The sequence below is a fragment of the Gallinula chloropus genome, assembly GCF_964237585.1.
Source record: "Gallinula chloropus genome assembly, chromosome: 9".
NCBI classification, from domain to species: Eukaryota; Metazoa; Chordata; class Aves; order Gruiformes; family Rallidae; genus Gallinula; species Gallinula chloropus.
Genome location: NC_140094.1, coordinates 9,993,057 through 10,018,037, shown reverse-complemented (window position 1 = coordinate 10,018,037; position 24,981 = coordinate 9,993,057). Strand labels below are relative to the sequence as shown.

Genomic DNA, 24,981 nt, shown 5'->3' with positions numbered 1-24,981 from the left:
AACCTTAACATTTTGGGGTCTGTGACAAGTCTGTCAAGTTTGTATTAAATCAGAAAAAATAAATTATTAGGTGACAACTGTGAAACAGGCACACATGCATCTTCTTCACTAACTCTTCCTAAGAGGGGAGCTAAGCAGTTAGACACTGAAAGTCAGAGTAGACATCCAGACTCAAATAGCAAAAGGTCTGCCAGCCAATTGCCCTGTCCATCCAGGGCCACCACCTACGAGAGTCCTGTGTATTATCTGAAAACACACACAAGGTCTTTCTTTTTCACCCATGGATAAAAAGTGGTCATAATAGCTGGCCAATTTTTAAACCATCCGTTTTATGACTGGCAAAGTGTTATCTCAATTCAGACTTTATCATGATTTCTGCTCAAATATGAGCGAACACAGAATATCCTCAAATGACCTTATCTACAAAGCGAAGATTTCTAAGGTTTTGCAGAGGAGCTCTGCTACTTGTTTCAAGTGGAACATCCCTTTTTTATCCAGAAGGGTGAACACTGCACATGCCAGTAAGTTTCTGAGTCAGTTAACAAATGATAACAAATATAAATATTTCTAGTAAAGATTACAAATGTTATATTAATAACTACAGGTATGTAGTGGTAAAAACTATTTATTTTCATATGATTCTCTGCTTGGCAGAAATGTGGAATACCAAAAGTCACCACCCAGAACTAGTCAGACTTATATGAAAGCAAATGACTGGCAATATCTTTAAGATAAACAGAAGGCTTTTGCTACCAGGCTTCTGTGTTACCTTTTATCTTATTCATGATTTCAGGTTAAAATACTGCTGGGTAAAGCAGAAGTAATGACTCAGGCACTGGACATATGTATCTGGTAAGTCTGCATGAAAGCGTAACAGCATCTCCCTGCGCAGTGTCATGTAGGACCCCTTTCACCTCAGAAAACCTGCTCGAAGTTTGTCTCTAAAGAAAAGAAAGACTTTTGCTATGAGACAAATCCAGCATCCATACTCCAGCAAGTTTGTCTCAGTAAAAGTATCCGGGCAGTTTTAATCACTTTCCACAAAATTCAGGTAGAACTGACAATCAGTGAAGGTTTAATACCTCCCAGCTATTAGCTGTCACCCTCCCACCTGAAGCCTGGTGCTTAACTGCACATTAGGAGAGATGAAAACAGCTCTGGAGCTTCCTAATAAAAACCCTAGGCTTAAGGGAAACATGCAATTCAAACACACAATACACGAGGGCACAAGATTTAAAGTACATGTCTTACAGCTGATACAGAACCTTCAGGGTACCAGCCAGATCCTTCGAAAAGTATAGTGTGTAAAATAAGGAGTCTAATTGCACTGGAAATCAGCAACACCCCACTCTTTCCCAGTGTGAATCCAGTCTCAGAGGCAGAACTAAGTTAAAATGGATCTACACTCAATCTCCTGCTTTTCTAGAACCATAAGGGCACAATCCTGTAATCACTACACACATTAAAATCTCAGTGCAACAGCCTGCAACATGGGAGCTATAAAATATCACATCCTTATGTAGAGAAAAAAAAAACATTGCATGATTTAAAATGAGACTCATTGAAGCCAGTAGAATTCTCAGTGAATCCCAATGCTTTTGCTCTCGCTAGCTTTGGACCAGATCTTTAAGCAGAAAACATAAGGCCAGACAAGAGAGGTATGGACAAAAAGAGGGACCAGGTAAATCTGCCATAATATTGTGCTTAATGACATGCTGGAATTAAATCTCAATACATTTTACATATTCTCAATTGTGTTCCCCTTCTTCCTGCTTGCCTATTTTTGCATCTCCTGCCTGACCTTTAAAGAATAAAAGAGTATATTCTTCATGTAAAACAATGATCTTTAAACATGGTGGCCAAGAATTTACCAATCAGGAGGTTGAGAAGTTGAGTTTCCTTAACATTTCCTATTCTGTACAGGCAATAAGAGAAAGTAATTGATACCTTCACTTGTCACACAAAAAACTAATGGTTTCAAGCAATTTTCATTTAAGAAAATATATCCTCTGGACAATACTTAAAACAGCAGGAACCATCCTAGTGTAAGCATATAAACCTATAAAGTTACAGTACTATTGCCAAACCAACTTGAATAGTATCTGGATGAATACACATTACTGCTCATTGGAAAAAATGGCTGGAAATTTTCTTCGTCTCTGCATGTCATCTATGAAATGTTGGGTTAATGGAAGGAATTCTATTTTAAACAAAGAGGTTAATAGCTAGAAAGTTTGCTAAGAAAAACTATAGTGACAAGGAAAGAAATCTGAACGAAGAGTGCACAAATACCTTAAGTAATACAGGTTAGAAACATTCCCAAATCTACTGTTAACTTCATACATTAGTTACTAAAGCACACAAAATAGCATATGCAGAAACTAGTTAAACAATTGAGATACCATTCCTGTCTGCCAATGTGTTAAAACAACTGAAATGTGTGGTGCATGAGCAGCATGGCATCTTTTTCCCCCAGAACTGGTACTCTAAAAAATGCAGTTCTGAAACTGCAAACACAGACTTGCTGCAGTGTGACATTCAAGAAATGATTCTGTATCAATGAAACACATCAGATTGTTCCCCCTTCTCAATACTCCTGTTGGAAGGGTACTTCAGAATCTTACTCACAAGATTGCTAGAAATCCTCCCTGTAATTTCTACAGTAAGATTAACTGAAGGCAAATACGCTTACTGGTGTGCCCAAAATGTGTTTAAAAAACTACTACTCTCCTTCCTCAGTCTCATGCAGCGACAGACAGCAATCATATGTCAGCAACACCTTTCTTCAGCCACTAAAAAAGAAATCTGTTTTAAAATAAGCTGTCCATTCCCCAGTCACACTGACAAACTTTCTGTGCATCTCTTTTTTTCTATGTTAGTCTTTACTGGTAAGTTAGAACCAAGTTCTACATTGTCTTGTTTCCAGTTAAGAGCTCTAAGATGACAACTTTGCTCGTGATCCTTAGATGCATGACAATGCACTTTGTTTTATTACTTCTATCTTTGAGGTTACCCAGTTGTTATTGTATTCTTCTCATATTCATCTGTGTTGACAGTTTCTCCCAACTTTATCTTTACCCTAAAGTGCAATAAGCCCAATCTTAAGCTTTGTCATAGTCATTACGGAAAACGTTAAGCAGCAGCGACTGTGTGTGTAACCTTTCTCTAGGCCAGTATTCCTCTCTTGCAACAGTTATTAGCCTCCTCTCCCATTCCTTATTAATTTCCCACATCATACACCAGATCACATCTCCTCTAAATTAATTTCCAGTGTGGCATTATATCAAATGTCTTTACCAAAATCCAGATAAATGAGGTCTCTTTATTCCCTTCATTTAAGGGAAAAAAGCTGATCAAAGAAAGGTATAAAATGAGTTAGGATTGGTTTGATCTTCCAGATAAATCCATTTTCTTCAGTTTTCCATTTACCTTTATGTTATTAATTATTCCCTCCTCAAAAAGCATTCCAAAGCCTTAAACACTTAAGATCAGACAGACACACTCAGAGTTTCCTGGCTCTTACCTTCTATATATTTCAGTACTACATTAGCTATTCCCTAACCACTTGGTACCACCCTTGTTTTGATAGACTCGTTAAAAATTCCTGCTATCAGAGCTATGATTTCACGTGCAGTTCTTTCAAAGTTCTAGACGAAATTCCTATCAGATCCCCCCAATGGGACTGCATTGAAGCTCTATGAATTTTGCTGCCACGTTGCATTATAATAAATAATAATCAATGCCCAAATACAAGAGTGCATATCATACCCTCGTAAAATTCCACTTCCACAGAGGTTTACATGATTGCTAGTAGCATTGTTTCATGTTAAAATAAACACATATTCCTTAATAAAGCTAGCCTTTTACCTTCAAAATAACAATGTCCACTTAGGTGTGTGCAATGGATACTCAGGGGCATACATAAACGCTTTCTGTTGTTCTAGGGACGAACTATTTAGATCTAGAAACATTGTGCTCATATTGCATTGCATAACTCATTTACCAAAGGAGCTGCACGGGGAGTTCTGTATGGCAGAGAAAATCCTTCTGTTCCTGGCACTAATATTTCATATCCAAGGTATAAAATGTTATAAATTCTTATTAAAAATGGTCTTTAATAAATAAAGTGTTGACAATAACCACAGGTTTCCTTTAGGAAGTCCACAGCAGTTTTGATTATTAAATTCCAACCAAGAACATGCTTCATTTTGAAAGTACTCCTCCAACAAAGTCTACACTATTACATAAACTAATATTTACTCCATACGGTTTAATTCACATAATCTCTTACTGTAGAGATAACAGTGAGATAGCAAGGTTGGTCTGCATTACAAGTACAGGACCAGACCCCAGACAACAGTCTTACATTTAGCATTGTCAGTCAGACCCACCCCTCCCATTTCCAATCCCACTCTTTTTGTTTATTTTAATCGTATTACACCAGTTTTAAATTATCAGATAGCACTGTGAGTTTGGGCAGTATGTTACTTAAAACCACACAAGAATGTGGTGCAAACATCACATAACACCTTAATGTGATACTTGTTTGGTTTACGTCATCACTTTAATTTTGTAAATATGCATTACTTACAGTCTAGAAAAAAAGTGAAAGCTATTGTAGTAGTAAAACAGCTGTCTGAGACTGGGAAAAGCTACTAGGCTACCTGAGTGCTTGGAGACTTTACCTATGAAAGCAGATGATGCAGTTTATCTTGACAGAAGAGCAGACAAGTCAAGGAAGGGCCAAGATCAAAACAGACATTGGTAGCAACTCCAAAGGCAAAGACAAATTAATATTCAAGATATTCCATCTGAAAAATTTTGAGTCAACTGTAAGTATTCTATAACCAACCTATATATAGAAAAGTTAAACACGAGCATGTTAGCTACGTTAGCACGTTAGTTGAGATTCTGGATCTCCTTAGAACACTACTAGACAGAAAGTAGTCTAGTAGGGGAATCATAACAAAAGGAAAAAGGCCAAAGCAATCCCTTCACATTCTGTGATACTAGACTTGAAGTTATCTTCACAAGAATATCTGTTAAAGAGTCTTACTTCGTATGCAACACCTAGAATTACATTTTGTTACTATTGTTTTGTGTAACAGAATAAAGCAGTAGATAACAATAGGGATTTTCCTGGCTATCCTCTAATTCACTAAATACAAGAAAGATTAAGGAGGAGACAGTCACTAGATCTGCATGATAATTATCTCTTCTGTTTTTTCTTCGTTATTTTTCCAGTTCTACTAAGTACAACTAAATATTTTTATCTTGTTAGCATTGTTGTGGATTGAATAGCATGCACTGTTCTTGTTTGGTATGATCTCAGCCTCTTAAGCTTCAATTGCACTCAGACCTACAGCACACATACTAGTTTAGAATAAGATTTTCTTGATGTCCCCACCAACTAAAGAGCAATTAGTGACAAACACACTTTTACCTTGTCAGCTGCAGTCCTTTCAGATCTAGCCTTACCACCTCCAAATCTAAACCACTACCAAAGTGCAGCTGCAAAAGTCATCTCTCATCCCACTCTAGGTCCATCTCCTCATAGACTCAGCTGGTGTCCTGCCAAATCATATTCAAGTACCTTGTCTTCACCTACAAGATCTTGCATAGTAATAAATAATACAGAAATAACCACAACATGCTGAGGAATTATCAAGCAAGTCCTTAAAAAAAAAGAAAAAACCAAAAAGCAGCAGAGAAATAAAACCTTACATTACACCCCTCTCATCCATTACAGTCCTGTCATTTCACACACTATGGACTCCTCCACTTCACAGTTGCTTCCCAGAGTCCTGTGACTTACACATTAGCAGCACAGTTCCACAGTCTTCCCCCTGCTCCAGCATCCTTCAGGAAAGATGTAAATTGGAGAGAGAAGGCCATAGTGCTACAAAACAGGGGGGGATCACGTGCAAAGCAGCAGAGTCCTACACAGGGATGCTTCACCAAGCTTTCTCCCAGCTGCAGCCTCACACCACGGTCTGGCCTCAGTCACATAAACCAATCTGCCTATTGCAGGACCAGACACACACACTGTAATATTTTTCAGGGTTGCAAAACGTATGCAGAGTTCACCTTTCATATGGACTCAAAAAGGCAATGCAAAAGTAGAGGGTAGAGGGTCTTGCAAGCATATGAACTGATGAGTCAACTCAACTGATGAGCCTGCAGTTACCAAACTGCAAACAGAAATGTCATTCAGCTCATTTTTTTGGACCTAGGATTACTAACTACCATGTTCAGAGCCATGGTAAGCAGGTGGGTCTCCACTGATCCCTGCCTGCAACTTTGTTGGGCTTGTCTAGCAACACATTTAATTATAGTTTGAAGATTAGATAGGCAAAAGCTTAAATAAACCCTAAATAGAGAAAAAAATCCCACCGAAAACCCAACGAGCAGGCCTTCTGAAACATAAATCTTGCAAATATAGTTCCATACAGCACAAGTCCAGATTCCTGAATAGTTTATGATTCTGTAAAATCTTCACTGTAAGAGACTGCATATACTTAAAATTTGCAAAGGTAGCAGCTTAAGTTATTTCTACTCAGCTCATAAAAATCTGTCCTTAGCACTTTTTTCCTAAGAAAAAAGAAAGAAATCTAGACATACACTAAGCTTAGCAAAAAGATAAGATTCTGGATATAACACAAATGACTTCACCCTTTAGTTTTTAAGGGTACAAAACAATACTGAAGCTTATATATAAGCAGAAGGGATCTGCCAAAATGAAAGTGAAAACCAGCAAATTATATTTCAGACACCTTGACATATTATGCACCACGCATGCTGTCAGCTTCACTGTCCTTTCCTTTGCTGTAGGCCGAATGCTTGAATACCAATCTTATTAAACTACAACTCTGAATTTATCCACTATATATAACATTCCAGATGTCGTACCAGCTGGGAACAGGCCCTTAGGCCATCTTTGGTTGATCTCTTAGTCGCTTTCCAGCTTTTGCCAGGCATTCATCCAAAAATATGAAGGAAAGTGCTAAAAACAGATGTCAGAGTTAATGGTTTTTTTCTTCATGGTAGGAAATACAGAAAACTTGCACCCTACACCTATTCTATGAAATATGAATGTTGTCAACAAATCTTAAGTTAATTTTAAATTAAATCATAACACAGCAAAGTTAATTCATGCGCTATTTTTCTGACAACAGGCCAGCCTCCTTCAGTCAGCCCTTTGAAAATGCTACGTGGTCATTTGGATTTTTTCATTAAGTTGGAAAATCTTCTGATGTCATCAATCTGCAAAAATGGTTTCAAGTCCCTCATTTAAGAAAAAGTAATGCTTAAAATGTAAACTAGACTGATTGCAATTCATGGTAAGCTTTATGACAATAGGGGAGTAATGGGAGCTATTAAATCAGAACACATCTGAACTACGAAAGAGAAAGACCTGTTGGCCCCGTCATATTACACAAATGATTTCAACTTCCACTCCCTGCTATATGAACAGGAGATGTTCAGGGCTTCCCAAGAGCTGCTCTCTCTCTTTGGGGGTCTTACAGGAGTTTAAGCATGGAATTTCAAAGAACAGGGCTGTAAACGAGGCCCTGATCCTGCCAACACTTTTGCACATGTGCATCTTTACTTATGTGGGTAGTTCACTGACGTAGATGGGAGTCCTCACAAGAATTAAGTTATGCATGTGCGTAAGTGTTTGGGCCCTAGTCTGTAAGGTCTGTGCAGGAGAGGTCATCTACCCTATCTGCTCTAGACAGTGTTCCAAATTTTCTGTCCACAATCACCGAAATATTAACAAACACATGTAGAACCAGTTCTCAGAAAGCCTTGGTGGTGCTGCCAGCAGAACCACCCTTCAGCATGCAGGACCTTGGTCTCATACAGCAAAGTACAGGACATCATTTCAATTACAACTGTATCTTAGACAGATGATAATCTCTTTTGACACTCTAAAGGCATCTTTTTTAAAATGATTTTTCGGGCAATATTCGTTATTAAAAGTCAGTCCCTTAACTACATAGAGACAGGACTAGTCACAAGAAATATTTTCACCCTCTTTTTCTCTGGCTCACATTCATTACAATGCAGAGACGAAACTATGAGAAAAACAGACTATAGCCTCAATACTGAAGGAGTAGAAGAAGAATGTACATTAACTAGCAAGTTCATTGCAAAGTATAAAAATATCCACAAAAAAGAAAAAATCTTTTTCAAATTAAAAAGAGCAGGGCAAGTTTAAAACTTAGCCCTAGTACTTAAATATTAGGTTCTATTCCTGATTCATACATTAGGATGCAACTATTGCCCCAATGCAAGTACTTCACACTGAAGCCAGCACTCAAAGGTGGTAAAATTTCATGGTTTATAGTCTATTTGAACATATTTCTCATCATCTATTAGTAACATCAAAAAAAATATCCAAAAACACTGAGGCTAATGCACTGCATTTTTTGTAAGTAAAACTGATGCTGTAAGTCATCTTTTTTTCAGATCACATACCAAAAAAGAGGTATTTTGCCACATGTTGTATTGCTGTTATGAGGCATTATATGAGCTGTCTTAAAGAGCACAGCTTATTTCTTCAGATTTATACCATATAAAACCGTAACACTCAGACAAAGGAATATCATTGACCTATATGCTACACATATAAGAAAATGTGCATATTTTTAGCAAGATGGGGCATGAGACTGGAGTAGTAAACCACATTTCATCAATATTTTGTGATGTGATTTGAGTGCCACATACTCCTGAAACAGATCAAATGTTTTAAAAACAGAATTCATTTCAGGATTCATGGTGTGTGAATAGATTTGCTTATATAAAATAAAGATTCTGTATTCCTTATAGAATCTGCCAGGAGGTGGTTCAAATTAACTAAGTTTACTATACAGCAAGTCTCACACATCCTTTTTGACTCCAGATCTGAAAACACCACTGAACTTGTTCCTCTGCAGAGTACCGAGGCTGCAATGATGCCTGTGCTTTGTAGCATCTATCTCATTTTCCATTTCTGGGGTACCTGAATTCAATCCTCCTGAAATCAGTGGCCAATCCCTTTTAACTTTAAAAAAATTAAGACCTGATCCAAGGACTACTGAAATTATTATGAATTTTGGACCAAAGCCTAAATAATTAATTAAAGGAGAACATATCATCTTGTATTTACAATTGCAAGCACCTCAACAAGGTGCTCAAAGATGCTACCAAAAAATTCCATATTATACATCAGCATATTACTACTAATTTGTTTCACTCATGCAAATACTCACCCACTTCATGAACCTGCAAATCAGCTAAAGGTTGGGTGGGGTTTTTTAAAGTCCTTTTTCTCCTATGCCACATTAAAAGGTTAATTAAAGGAAGGCTTATACCATCAAAGCACTAAAGTAATTTATTTTATAGCATTAGACAAACAAAAAATAAATTTTACTAGCAATAAGATACTTTTACAAAGCCAGACTGCACAGGCACAAGTGGCAAGAGATCAAATCTTACAGTCTCAGAGTATTAAAAAAAAAATGCAGATTGTTTCCAGTTCTCAGAGTTCTGACTGCCACTCCTTCTAGATCAAGAATCAGCTTCAGGGTCGCCTGTCCATAGGAAAGCAGGGGGGGGGAAACAAACCAGAGAATGAAAAGGAATGTTTGATTTGCCAATCATTCCACAGAACGTGTGACCTACAATTTGTGTCAAGTACATTAAAGTACTTGAAGGCTAAAGTCCAAAGACCACACTAAGCACTCAACCAAAGCAGTGAGCACCTTCAACTATTGCCTCAAATCACATGCAAGCATTTATTTCTGCAAATAGTTTCAGACATACAAAAAGATCTATTGACATTCACAGGACATCCTGCATACTCAAAGTTACACCCAAAGCTTTAGTGGTTTCCTGGGGGTAATGGTTTAAAGGGATTAGAAAATAAACAATATTTTTTAGGCTCCAGTCCAAAGAGAAAAGCAAGTAACTTCCACACATAAAACAGAGGGAGAAGGGAAAAAAAATAAATAAAAGCACTGAGCTTTCATAACATGAAAAAAATGAAAAATGCCTTTTTTTTTTTTTTTAATACAAAACACACTCCTGGTTCTGTTACTGAAAACCACGGTCATACTCTGTGCCCTTAAGCCAAGTGCTGATAAGCTTCCAAGGCTAGGCTCAGCAATAGTGCTGGTGGGAATCCACACATGCAGCCTGACACGTGAAACACACTACACCAGGATGCTTAACTGGGGATTACAGCTACTCTCTCTCTCTGAAAACTGGGTGTACTACTATTTTTCTTTTTTTAAAGCCAAACTAATTCTGAAAATATTTTTTTTATATTTTTTTTTCTACCTAGCCCTGTTCTGATCCTGAAACTCCATCAGTCTTGCACCTCCTACAACCTGCCCTGCAAGTAAGTTCTGCTTTCTGTAACAAAAACATTGAATAACAGCATTTTCCTCTGTTCAGAGATGTTTGACCTTCTTCCTTTTCATCAATCATTAGCTTATCAGTCTCTTAACATAACCAAGTAACAAGGGCATAACTCCCTTTCCCAAACTGAGACAGTTGTTTATAACACAGCATAAAGATTTAGCATCCAGCCACTAAAGGAGAAGAGCTCCTACCCTTCCTGGCCATAGTGCAGCCACACTGCTTAACTACATCACATAAACACTTTTTTATTAAATTAAATATCAGAAAAGACAATTGCTGAAAGCTGAGAAATAGAAGAGAGAGTCCTCTTATTTCGTCATTGTATCAACAGCACGTTATTAATGTGTGTTGTGAAGCCTGGGGCAGTTTGTTTCACATCAGGAGAATTAAAATGCGTCAGAACTTACAGCATCACAACCTGTAACACTTTCTAAGCTCTGAAAAGAATAAATACAGTTGTCAGCAGTGATTGTCTCAAGATTCTACATTTACATTTTTCCTGTTACTGCCAAAATTGGTAATTAATGTATGTAGTTTTCTTCCTTGTGAGCAAATAGCTTTTGAAGTCTAATAGTCAGTGGAAATAAATTAAGTTTACTGACAATGCTGACAGTTATTTTGAAATAGTGCAAAGTCAAATAACTGTTTGAAGTCATGAAGATTGTTCTTTAGCTGTCCCAAGGCTGGTTCATTACGCACAGGCTAATGATATCAAGCACTATTTTAACTATTTCTAGAAACAAAGCCAAGATATGTAGATTTTTAGAAGGCTTTCCACTGCATCTTCCACATTAGTGGCAGTGGAAGAAATTTAGGTTTAAGTGTATCTCCACTTAAAAGATTGTTATGACATCCAACCTGTACTATAAATCTATTTTCCATGGTGGACAGGCCTGAAAGGATGACTATCAGGGGTCTGAAGGAGGGATGTTATCCATATGCTCCACAATGTAAATTCCATTGACATTACCCACTGCCTTGCAAAATAATAGAATGATATCAGAAACACCTGAGATAGAATGATTTATTTTATCAAGCGAGCATTTTATTCAGCAATATTTCAGAGCCAGTAGAAACCAAACCTTCTTTTATTTTTGCACTAAAGATTTCCATGTCAAGAGAGAGAAGCTGCTGTAAACTCTCATGGGTCTTTTAATGTCATCTGTGGCAGAAACAGCACAGAAGGAAAAAAAACAATTCATGACATTCATCCTTCACAAAAAATCCAGCAATGCAACCATTTTATGTTCTCATTTGTGCACAACTTAAAAGCTCAGAACACCTTGAGAAGTTCAATAAATTTGCCTATATCATTCAAAAACTAAATATAATCTGTTCTGGTCTTGAATGAGACCAGTGAAAAGACATAGTTCTAAAATGTATGTGTTGTATAAACAAAATTAATTCACCATTGGGCTTTATCGGTCTAAAACACCCTCTCTTCCACGTACAATCTGAAGAATGGCTTTCCAGTTCCAAGCATGGTGCTTCCTACAGCACTTGAAACACATCACTGATTTAGAAGCACTTCTATATCTCGATGAACTCTTATTGATAGATGATAGCAGTGGTACGTCAGAACACTGTAAGCACAGGAGCATTACTACTACCTCCAGATCTTTCAGTCCTAATTTAGAAGTCTGAAGCTAAGCCTTTATCAAAGTCAAAATTCTTGGGTAAGTACATATGCCAACTGCTGGAGGTTCATTGGGGGCACAAGGAGGGCAGTGGTAAATTCACATTACATTGTACCAGTCCCTTATAATTCAATCATTCTCCAGTAAAGAATGTCAAATGAATGTCTAGCCTGTATATTGTTAATTCATTTCATCAGGTGTCTTGTTACTAGTTCAGTGTGGCAGAATTGAGTGTAAGACTTTAGAGTAGAATATTTGCCTATTCCTAGGAACTGAAAAAGTTATTTGGTAAACTCTAAATTGAAAAGCTCAGAACACGAAACACTAAATGTCAGTTAAAGAACTTCAGTCCTTTATGAAAAATGAGCATGGCAGAAATACTATTAAAACAAAAAACTTAATATTATATAGACCAACCTCAAACTGAATCAACATGCCATTGTGGCCCCAAAGTTATGTCAAAGAAAAAAGGAAGACATTAAATACATCAGTAATGTGCTTTAACGGTTAAATTCTGTTTTCCTAATATTAGAAGATACCCCTGATTGCTTGGTCTGTACAACCAGGTATTTCCTCTAATGTGAATCTTCTTTCTACCCAAGCTGGTGGTCTCAGTCACATGCTGCACCTGAGCTGCTCTCAACACCACTCCAAGCAGGGGTACAAAGCACAGCTTTATGCCTCCCTGTATAGCCTTTTATAACCCATTATAGCAGCTGCAGTAACTGTCCAGCACCCAGGGGAGCAAGAATAACAGAAACACCTGAAAGTTGATGTCCATTCTCCTTTCTTCCCTGAGAAGTTATTCTGGGAGAAGACCTTACAAATGCAGGGCTGCTTCTGCTACCTGGGAATCCTCTGCCAGCTGCTGAAGCCAGTATTATCAAAGCTACAGGAGGAGTAAGAGGGCTAAGGATCCAGGCCAATAAGTTTTACCACAGAATTTCATGGAATAGGATTACAGCCTCCTAGTAGGTATTTGATCCAAATTGAAATGATATAAAATGTGTTTTCTGTAGAAATTGTGTTATTACAGATTCCCTGTGAAGGCACTTATACTGCACGAGGTGAAGATCTACTGGCTTCTGTAAGTATGATTTACACACAGAGACCTTTGGCAGGGTTGGGATTAATGCAGTAATACAAAACAAGAAAGTCTGTGGTTCTTGGTGCACAAACAAAAATGTACTGCACACAGCACTTCCACTGCTCTCTCTGAAGAGCAAGGCCCTCAGCTTAAAACGTGAGTTGGTGCTTTAAGAAGTGCCAGTTCCCCATTCAGTTTGCCAATTAACAAAAGTATATTAACAGTTTTCTGTTCACTAAGTAATCTATCACGCACAAGAATATATCACTAATGATATAATTACTTGTGCATATGCTAGTCACACACTTCCAGCAACCAATTAGCCTAAACAAAAGTGTTGTTTGAATAGGATCATGCCTGACTTATGCAGTACCAGTCTCTGTAAGAATAGTTTTGCCTGAAATTGTAAGTGGTTTTCATTTGTTCTTAATCCCTGCCTCCTTTCCCCCCCTCCCACTCCAAATCAGAAACACATTTCACTTGATTACAGAGCTAATTTCCTTATCCAAGTAAGATTTTTAAAAAGCCAAAGCTTAAAAATGGAGAGGTGCTTGCAAGCAAAACAAAAAGGTATCCAAAAAACCAAGTGAAAGAATTGAAAATATCAGGGAGCACCTAACACCTTCACTTAAATTTCCACAACAACATTAAACGATGCATTTTATCTTCACACAGCCTTTCAAACACATCGCTTTATGAACATGATTTAAAACTCCTTATTACCATCTGTAAGATTAGTATGGAGCACCACAAACCTGACCTCATCATCTGTTACTTACTTAAGATGTCCTGGCTATGAGAATGGAGCTACTTGCAGGATTCAAATCCATGGAATTTGTGTAATTCGAGTATCACCACACTGGCTGAATAAAGACTCCAAGGTCAGTCCCTTACTCAGCTGAACAGGAATACTGCTAACATAAACCTGAAATTCTTGTAGCCAGGTATTAGCAGTTGCACCCCTGTGGCCTAGCCAAAACTAGGTAAACCAGCTCACTCTCAGAATACACAAATGAAACCACTGGGACTGTTTGCTGGTGGAAAGCTAAAAGAACCTTAAATAGTTCATGCCAACTAGAAAACAGCTTGTTACATTCCATAAAGAATCTTTAAGTGAAAAGCTCAACATTAGAATTGACAATATTAAGTCTTTTTAATAGTCTTGAATGCTTCTTCAGGGTATCAACAAAAATGTCACCTCACAGCGTAACACAAATTTCTCCCTCCTTCCCAAAAGGAGGTGCTGGAGCTTATGTATGGGGTAGTGGATGTGCCGCTAGGTACAGATCCTACTCCCTTCTCAGGAGCAAAGCTTGTCTCAGCCAATGTCTTCATTTGAAATAGGTTTGTCCCTCACATGACTCATCTCCAGGCCAAACAATTTCTAGTAAACTCCCTGGCAATAGCATAATCAGGCTCAGACTAGGAGCAGAAGCCAGCAAGCCGCTGATACTGAAAATTAGGCTGTGATTCGGTTCCAGAGGTAAGGGAGGATGGCAAACATCAGCAGGTGAAGTGGGGAAAGCAGGCAATAGAAACTGGGGGGAATATGGCTGTCAGCCTAGCTACATCCATAAGACAACTTCAGGCTACTTTATCTGATATTAAAAACTTCCACAACACATTTACTGCAAAATGACTACAAATGAAATGGTGGAATAATAGGTTCCTCCAGTTTATTTCGAGATTGATTTTCAAAATAATCTATATCCTGGTGGTTTGTTTCTTTTCAATTAGCCCATTAAATACCTACCTTCTACCCTGCCATGAAAAAGCCAGATGATTTCTGGAGGACAAAGCATCTATCAGAATATTTACTCTCTCAATTTTGGCATTCATATTGTAGCAGACTCTTCTAGCAAGCCCAAAGAAAGGCTGGTTCTTAAAAGAACTGTGCCAGCCTCAGCCTGTCTATTACCACTTGTACATCTTGTTGAAAACAGACTCTCTGGTTTCTACCTCACCTCACATAGCTAAACACTCACAAGTCTGAAAGTGCAGAGTTTCATTATTTTAATTCTTTGCTGTGTGGTTTTCAGGACGCCAATATTTACCACTCTTCCTGACTGCATTTTGTTTATAAAGATTTGTTTAGAAATATGACATTTCTTTGCCAAGATAGAACTACTCAGTGCCATATGTCTAATTCCAGAATCAGGACTTCCTTGTTATGAGTTTAAATTGGTAAACATCATAAAATTTAGAAGGAATAAGGCCAGTTAGAAAATTTGAAACTGGTCAAATAAACATTTTCTCATTTAAAAGAAGATACCCTCTTTTTAAATTCTTTTCCCCCACCCAATGCATCTTCCACATTAATAGCACTGGAAGAAATTTAGGTTACTGTCTCTTTCAGCCAGCCAATCAAAGTGGAAAGGTACTTCAAACATATTCAGCCCAAGCAAGTTTTCACTGCTGTCCCTGTTGGTGGTCCGTCATATGGAATGGTTTTAATACTTGGAAGCAATACTGTAAGTGTCAGAAAACAAGAACATTTTATTTCTGCAAGAGAGCTTTCCAGTACTACTAGTATTCTGGAAAAGAAAAAAAAAATAAATTCCTTGTAGTAGATTAAAAGGTGAAAAGCCAAAAGAAATCAGAAAGAAAACTAGGAAACTATGGTGAGGTTCAACTCATATCTCCAAGTTGGGGGAAGGGCTATCACTTCTGTATTTATTTTAAAACTCATTCAAGAATGATAGGAGAGGGGCATATTTTTTTCAGTCTCAGATTTCTAATGGCAAAAGAAGTCTTTGGCAACACATCAAAATCTACTTGGTACTAAGTTAGATTTAAATTACATTGACTCAGTAGAATTTTAGAAATGCAGTATGCAATGCACTGATGCAAGACATAGCTTGTTGAACAATGCAGGAGCTATAAGAAAATGCTCAGTGTAAACATTTCTACATATCTATTTTTTGGGAGCCCTCAAAAGTGTTTGTTCTGAACCCCTGTTTTTCTTTTTCTCTGAAGATAAAGCAGTAAATGTGTCAAAATTGTAATGTACCATTCTGTCCAGACATCACCTCAGTCAATAAAGGTGGCAATATCTGGTCAGGTCTTATAAGGTATTTTCTTCTATAGTCATAGAGAGGGTAAAAAAAGAACACATATTCACTGAATTTTTAAAATACCTAGCCAAAGAATTTCATCTGCATGTAATTCTTAAGTGCACACATAGCAACTAAATATGCAGTGGGGTTAGTGCAACCCTGTACAAAAATGAGAGCACAGTCCTGCCAGATTAAACCAGAACAAAACGTACTATCTTGTATGTAGAACGTGAATTCATATGCAATTTCACTGGGCTAGAATGGAGTACAGTGTGTTCCTATTAAGATTTACTCATCTTCCACTTCAAACTGTAAGTTTGTCTTTTCAGATAGCAAACACTTTTGAATATTTAAGTAACAGCTAGTTCTATTTTACTGAGATTACTTACTAACAAAGGAATGAATGATCCTGATTAAACTGGCTCCCTGCTTGAAAAACATCACACACAACAGCCAAAGAAAACCCCTTTGAAACATTCCTGTGTTTGGAGGATGTAAGGAAACTAATTTTGGACGATGATGATGATGCTACATAAAAATATTATCCATCTATCCCCACAAACTGGAAATTTTATTGGTCTGGATATGAGGAACAGTGCAAAGCAGGTAGGGGCAAACTTAGGAAGTGTGCAAGGGTCTCAACATCTAGTTGGTTAGCCAAAAGAACAGAGGCTGAAAGCCACCCTCTTCTTCCACCTCTGTGCCAGTGCCTTTGTAGCCTCTCATCCCTTCTATCTATTCTGCTCCCTGCCTTGAATACAGATGGCAGCATGGCCTTCACAGCAGATCAGGTAAGACTGATCTCTTGCTTTCTTAGGGTCAAGTGCACAAGGTTATTTCACTTTTCTAATTTTCAATTAAACTAATGTAACGTAGGATGCCCAGGACTACCAGGACTCTGGAGCAATGCCCAGAGGAAGTTCTGGTGTTCAGGGAAAAGGAAGGAATCTATTTCTCACAGGCCAGCACGCCTTCAGAGTGGAGCAGGACAGAAAGTGAATGGTTGAAGTTGAAATAAGTTATGTGAGAAGATACTACTGCTTTTTTTTTTTTTAACCACTATTAAGGGGCAACATTCCTGTACTGATTCCATTTCCATGTCAGATACATTAGGTAATTAAAAATGGCCTTTCTGTGTACATAGATTTGTCTCTTTTTATTCACCTACATAACCTTATCACAGTTACCAGCTTATCAAAATTCAAGAAATTATCTGATGAAGTACTTTCATCCTCTGGCAAAAGACTTCCTTCCATTCATAGAGTAAACATAATATGAAAGAGTAGAATGAAACAGAAAACAAGAAAACTTCACATTTTCTGGCTCAGTTTGACCACATTATAAAATTTTGTGTGGACCTTTCATCAAAAGCATAAATAAATCATAACTGTACATTATTATAATGCTATGACTAATGGCCTAGAAAGTTAAGATGATAAATCTTTCTATTTACTGAAGAATTCTTGGTTTAGTCACAGAAGGTGAACTAGAGATACAGATCAGTTCCCATCTGAATTCAATGTATTTATATTTTTAAAACTTTAATGATTCAGGATTGAATTGCCTTTTGAAAGAAACTACAACTAATGCAGTTGCTTGTATTTTCAACATTCTGATGTTTAGCACCATTATGCATTCCAAGAATTCTAACAATTTCATACTGCTCACTAAGTGTCTGGAAAGAGCAGGCTTCAAAGCTAAATCGCATTTGTGAAAGAAGAGAAGCTGACCATATCCCAGATCCAGCTCAGAATCCAATGGAAATAATAGAAAACTTTCGATCACTTGGAATTGATCTTGGAACTGCCTTTTGTGTGGAGTTATGCTGGCATTTGAGGGACTTTTTGAGGGGGGTTCATTTTGCTTGTTTGTTTTTAACCAGCTATGATAATCAGTTTTTTCAAAGACCGAGGCCATCCCTCTGTTATATTTATTGATCTCTAAAATGTTCCCCATCTAATGGAAGCTATTGTGATCAAAGTGTATAGCTGTTACAGGGGTTTCCAAGTACTATCATTAAATGCAGCCTTACTTGCAGTGTCCTGTAAGATACTATTTTCCCCAAGTGTTTGGCCCTGGGGACATCTTATCCAAGAACTTTTCCTAAGAATTCCCTCTAGGGTAGGAAAAGCATGAATTATTATAAAGATATTTAAACAAATTGAAATAATTTACAGTAGCTCAGTACGTTTTCCATTGTGTCTTTTCTATTTCCTTTTGTCTTCCTAAAAGGATACTCAGTCTAAAGCTTTAATAGGCTCAGCTCAGCTTTGCTCTCTCTTTAGAGTAGTGATGAGCAAGCTATTTTTCTCAAAGTAGCTCCCATCAAGGAGACCATCTTTCAAAGTAAACCTGCCAGTTACTTGACAGGACCATACCTCATGATGGTAGTGCAAGTTTTGGCTCTTGATTCACTTTTACAGGGAACAATTTCTAACAAATTCCCTCCTCTTCCATTAAGCAAGGTACTGTAAGTGTCTATGAATGTAATTCCGACAGTTTTGATGTGAAGCTCAACTGACTTCTGGAACACATTGTGTTATGAGTAAATTTCCACAGCATGCCACACATTTCCTAGGTTTACTTTAGATCTTTTGCCAAGATTAACAGCACTTCTTTCATGTAGCTTTCTTTACATTTTTATCTGTATTCCATGTTTAACATAATGTTTCTATGGGTCTGGAGAAAGCATTAAAGATCTTTAACTTTAAAATACGTAATTTGTTGCTTTCTAAACACTCTGCCTCATTCATTATAATACTTTGCATTTGTTTCTTGATAATTCACTCAACCTTCCCTTCTGAAAACTTCATGAAAATAATAAAACATGCTGACTTTTCACAAGCTGGGAAATACAAAATCTGCTTTATACCAATGTATCCACGAAATAAAACAATTTAGGATGAGTCAAACAATTCACAGAAAGGCCAGCCACCTCTAAAGCTACACATTTTACAGAACTAGTTATAAACATCTATTAACACGTCACTAAAACATTGTTGCTTTTGTCTCCACCACAGGAGGTTTTCTGTAGGTGGTTTTGATTCATTATTTCTACAATTAAGGACATAGTTTTTATTTTGTATAGTGTGTTCTCATTCAGTTTGCTATAAACTTGATGTGTTTTCAAAAGATACCTTGTTTCTTCATTTTGTAATCTATATCTCAGAGGTACATGAATGTGATAATCTCTATCATTCACACATATGGCATACTGACCTGGTCATCATAACGGTAAGTGAGGAATTGTTCCCCCGTGGTGTCCTCTAGAAAACTTCCCTGTGGAGAAAGTGCAAACTCAGGCAAGAAGTATGCACCTTGGGATTGCTCTGCTCTTGTCTGTAAGAGATTCAGAAAGGTCACATTACAGCTACTACAAACACAAGTCAATTTTTTTTAAAAAAAAAAAAAACACTATATAATTACAAAGACTAGACAAATTTCTAGGAGAAAAAAAAAAAAAAAAAGAGTGATGTGTTTTCAGGCACAGTATTTCTGGACTGATACTTTGCTACAGAGGTCTGTGACAAGCATATAAGGATATTCCACACTACAGAAAATAAGCCATCATCATTTGAATGCAGCGTATTGACTCCAGCTGTGGTAGTGGGGGAGAGTGGAAATGGCATAGAGATGAAAATTACCTTCCAAAAGGTTGAAAACATTTAGGTGAGAAAACCAGCCCTGAAATGTACTTCTGGACATTTCCCAGTGAGTAAACTTAATAAATGGATTTTAATTAAACTGTTGGTTATGTTTTGACATACACATAGTAATATTTCATGAAATCTGGAAGTCACCATTGTCCAGTTTCCAGACGGTTGGCTAGAACTCTACCAAACACAGCTATGCAATCTCAGTGCCAGATAACTTGAGATCTCCTAAGTAATCCTCATACTTTTCTACCCAAATCGGTTGAATTAAGGCAAGACCTTCTGCACTTTCTCTCTTGCAGTAAGTTCACTCTCTGAAGCTCACAACTGATCTCATAAAAAGCAGATGACATGTCATTCGCAGTATGGGTCTGGAGAAGCTTACTTTGCTTGTGCTTCCTCTGTCCTGCAAAGCAGCAGCTGTCAGCTTCTCAGCCTGTAAACCCCGTCACTCGTGACAGCATAAAATTAACGCACCTGTTTGAAATCAAGCAATTTTCACCTAAACTAGAAATAGCTTGCAAAGGACATGTCTAGACTAGGCTAAAAGCTCTTATTTTAGCATGCAAGACTGAACAAGCTTTTAAAGAGGATTTTTTTCATCAGGCCTGCATAAGACTAATTGATGTTCACATCATGTTATCATGACATTTCTACAAAGCCCATTGCAGCAGTGGTCTCACTTGTATGCCTTAGCCAACTGACTTTATTTATGCAGAATTAAATCATATAATATGGAGAATAAATCTACAATTGATAACAATAGTTTTCTCATAAAGTAACCAAGAGAGGTCCACAGTTATACTTCAACGCTGAATCCAAGCTGGCTGCAGCCAATGCAAGCCTTGACATGTTAAGTATAACCCAGACATGAAACTGTCTGACATAATCTGGCACGTTTCCCCACTGGTTTCAATGGGCTATCGATAGATCCTATGTGAGGGAACAGGGCAATGATGTAATCCTATGATTTCAGCAGAGGACTAATGGATAAGAGATATGCGTTCTGAGCCTCAGGAGGCCTGGGTTAAAGTACTTAACATTTCTACCTCAGTTTCTCCAGTTTTAAAATACAATTACAACACCAACTGGCCTATAATAAGGGTGTATTGTAAATTTTAGATTATATTTGTAAAATACTTCGGAAAATAATAGTGTTAAGTGCTAGTGATTTATAATAATATTTTTGAAAGTGCTGCCTAGTTTACTGACAGAAGAGAATCCAAATCACCCCACCACATTACTCAGATAAATATATATATCATACTGTTGCTTAATTTCCCATAAACAATATTTTCAGTGGGATACTGTGGCAATTAACTTGCTTGTGTTTCTCATCTTTATAAGCTAGACATTTAAATTATAAAGTCTTTGGACATCCATTAGTATTATGCTTTGAATATAAAAAATGCCAACATATGAAGCTGAAATAACAATTTAATAACTATGACATGAAAAAGTAGGGGCTTCTCTCACATACATTCAATTTTCTTATTGAAAGCTAATGAGAAGCTAGCCACTGAAGAAGCAGAAGAATGCTTGCTAGATTAAGGCAAGCTAAATCTGCCTTCCAAGCATGGAAAAATTCAATGTTCAAGATGAACATTGCATAAGCTTACGCAAGAGGTTACAATGGAAACTAATCTGCTAGCTATAGAAATAGATACTGCTACTTACCTAGTATAACTAGAGTCAGGAAGCATGCAGCAAAGCATTTAATTAAAAATAAAAATCTGCTAAGAGCATACTACCAGTTGCCGTGGCAAGCCTATGTTGAAGCTACATAATTACAACTGATAAAAATCTCAAATCAAGAAGTTCATCTAAAAAAAATAATTTTCAAATTCTCAAAGAGTTCTTTTGTATCAACTCAAAGTAGCAGAAAAACATTTTTCCCTTAGATATAGGTACTTTCAAATAAGCTGCACGTGTCCAATGAACTCTCATTCATACACGGTACTGCACACAAATTGCACTGTTTCTACTTAGTCCACGTCATTTCCCACTGAGAAATCTACCAGGGTTCCTTGTGAGACTTTTATATTTCTATGGGCACTTCCGTTAAAATGTAATTCAAATTTCAACAGTCTGTGGGTTTATAGGATATTTGGGATCATCTCCGAACAGCTTAGCTAACCCAATATAAATTCATGTTTTAAACTAAAGACTGCAAGTGCAAGTTTCAGAAACTAGTTACTTTTCATACTGGTGTTTTAAGTCTGGTTAACAGCCAGTTTAATGTTAATAGCTTTACATTAAATGTGTCAAATTACAAGTACATTTAAAATTTAGAACAGACATTTTAAACCAGCTTTTATGATCTTCTTAAGCATATGAAGACAGTAGAAGGTGATAACATAGCCAAACCAGATATAATAATAATCACTGCATAAAATTCATTGACATTAATATATCAGATAGCAAGGAAGCATGTACCACTGTACTGACAAAGAAGACAATGTAAAAGTTGGAAACAGACCAGTGTTTGAAAATCACTCTGGGTACAGAAACAACATGAAACTTATTAGTCAGAAACAGAAAAAAATAAGGTCTTCATTCTATGTCATTCTACCTATGTGATCAAGGAGAACCATCCTGATAAGTAGAGTATGTATGTAGGTTCTGGGAAGTATAAAATGGCACTGTTATTCAACAGCTTATGCTTGGAGCACAGCTTTGATCTCAGGTTGTGATTACTTCCTCACTCATCACTCCCTACCTGAGTGCTAGAAGACTAAATTACTCTTCCACTTTCCATTGCAGAAGACAACCTGAATAGCTACTATTAAAGCCTCTGGTTTTTAGATCTCCCTCCACAGAGATGTGCATGTTGTCATTTTTACTGCTGCCTAATTTCATTGCTCTATGTACTACTCTGACTAGAAGCATCTGCCCCAGTTGCCCAATTTCATTACTCTATGTACTACTCTGACTAGAAGCATCTGCCCCAGTTGAATTTGCTGGACTTGGGGATTTTTAAAATTTGTTTTTCTTTTACTACTGGAAGTGAAAAGACTGATTACTGAGTGGTTCCCAGGCAATATGCATGTGAGGAAGTAGCACGGCTGAGTAGGACTGAGTTTGCAAATAAAAACACTGAGGAACTGAATGGCCCTACAAAGCACATTTGAAAGAGATGTGCTTAATTTAAACTAGGTCTAGTAAATCCTGTGGACTGAGTATCTCTGTGACTGAAGCACAGTAGGTGTCCTGCTAGGGCACATCATCCAGCTCAGTTTGACACAAAAGGAATCCTGTTGGTACACTCTGAAACCACTACACAAGGCAAACTACTTCAACTGCTTTTTCCCTTGTTACCCAGGATTGGTAGTAACTATTGCCACCCGACATACTTGCAATTATCAAATCAGAGCAATTGCTAAAATGTAGTTTCTCTATGACTAAAAGTTACAAATATTAATCACTGGTCATTCCTTCCAAGGTACAGATTAAGCATTTCATCCAAGGATTTAAACTGTTATTGTAATTTCAGATAAATTAAAAAATGTAGTTTAGTCTACAGTTTTCAGAGATCATTTGATACAAAGGCTATGACAAAGTTCAACTGAACCTCATAACAATGTGCCACTATTCTATTTAATCATAGCCACCAGGAGACTGGAAAGTAATTGTTCCATATTTATATATAAACAGCGACAGCTTTAGAAAGTGAGCTTTCTGCAAAGTCTGAGTTGTGAAGGTCAAGAAGATGAGAAAACAGAGATGGAATGTCTCAAAGAAAGGACTTGAACATAATTAGAAAAAAAACCACTAATCTTTCATGTACAGAGGAATTTTTAATTTTAGAGTTACTTGGCACCAAGAAACACGTCAAAAGAAAAATAGGAACTATTCTCTTGTGTACACTTCTTAATGCAAATCAGCATTACATAGACTTAAATCAGTCATTCCCTAACTAAGCCTCTGTCCTTGCTAAAATTGGGAGCAGAATGAGAGCAAACTGTTTTATGTTATGAAGAAAATGTAAACTTCAAAATTATCTATTTTAAAATGCCAAAGATTTCAAGATACCACACTCTTCCTGAGACTGCCTCAATATCTTAATGTTTAAAAGAGGGACAAAAGATAAAGATCCAGTCAGTAAAGCATTATAGTTACTCACAACTGCACTATGCTGCCCAAAGTAAATTCTATAAAAAGACCAGCACAGTGAAGACAGTTTCCTTCCCATAGTTTTGTGGCTCTTTTATTAGTACTTGTTGGAAGGGGAAAATTGGGCAAGGTCTTGAAAGTGTTAGTTTCCAAAAAATCACTGTTTTAGGGAAAAAGATGGGAAAAGCAGATAGAGTGAGAAAAAATACCTGCATTCTTAATAACTTGTAAATACATGTTTGTCAGATTAATAAGCATGGCAAGTCCAATCATATACCAAAATGTGGGCCTTCTGATTTAATTCAAGTTAAATATCTGTCTACTAAGCTGCTGTAGCATATGATTTACGCCCCAGGGAAGTAATATACCAGCTAAGTAGCAGCTCAATTTAATGGATTTTCAAGGACTCCGGTACAAAAATGTTAGATGGAGCATAGCACTCCAGTTTCATTACAAAAAGAAGTGTGTTAGTAGATAAACAATGCCACTTAACAGTTCAGAATTTCAGATATCTCCAGAACAAGCAATCCTGAGGAATAAATATCTAGTAAGACTCAGATTAGCTTTTGCCATGGCCAAGATTTACAAAAACAACTTCCTAATGCTAGACACTCCAAAACATTTAAAGACCCTGCAAGCAAACTGAGTTTCCACAGAAGCTGCCAGCAGCTCAGCATTTCTGGAGATGAAGCCCATAGTTTAATTATTAATATTAAACTAAGAGATCAGCATTTCAAATCTGAATTAAGGTATCAACATAATGACTTTTAAAAAAGACAAAGGACTCAGCTGAACTGATGAAAGCCAAGCACTTCTTCATATAAGAGCCCTGAAACACTGAACATGACTGGCAGGTTTCATCAGGGAAGTCACAAATGAGATGACGAGACAACCTGAAAGGCTGAACTAAAATCTCTTCCAGGGATAGAACTCAAGTGTGTGACTCAAGCTTTGTTTTTTTAATGTTGCATCTTTAAGCTCAAGTCTAATTATTTTTTCCTGTCATCTCATTCTAAACAAAAGCTACT

At 37.1% G+C, this 24,981-nt stretch overlaps 1 protein-coding gene across 1 annotated transcript in view; it reads right to left on the bottom strand.

The window, feature by feature from the left end:
- ADAMTSL3 (ADAMTS like 3) overlaps positions 1-24,981 on the bottom strand; it is a gene marked incomplete at both ends in the record, with an annotated part of 177,160 nt that overhangs the window by 128,367 nt on the left and 23,812 nt on the right. The window contains one exon of the mRNA XM_084267990.1: positions 19,407-19,526. Coding sequence (XP_084124116.1) covers positions 19,407-19,526 — 120 coding nt within the window. The remainder of the gene's footprint in view (positions 1-19,406; positions 19,527-24,981) is intronic.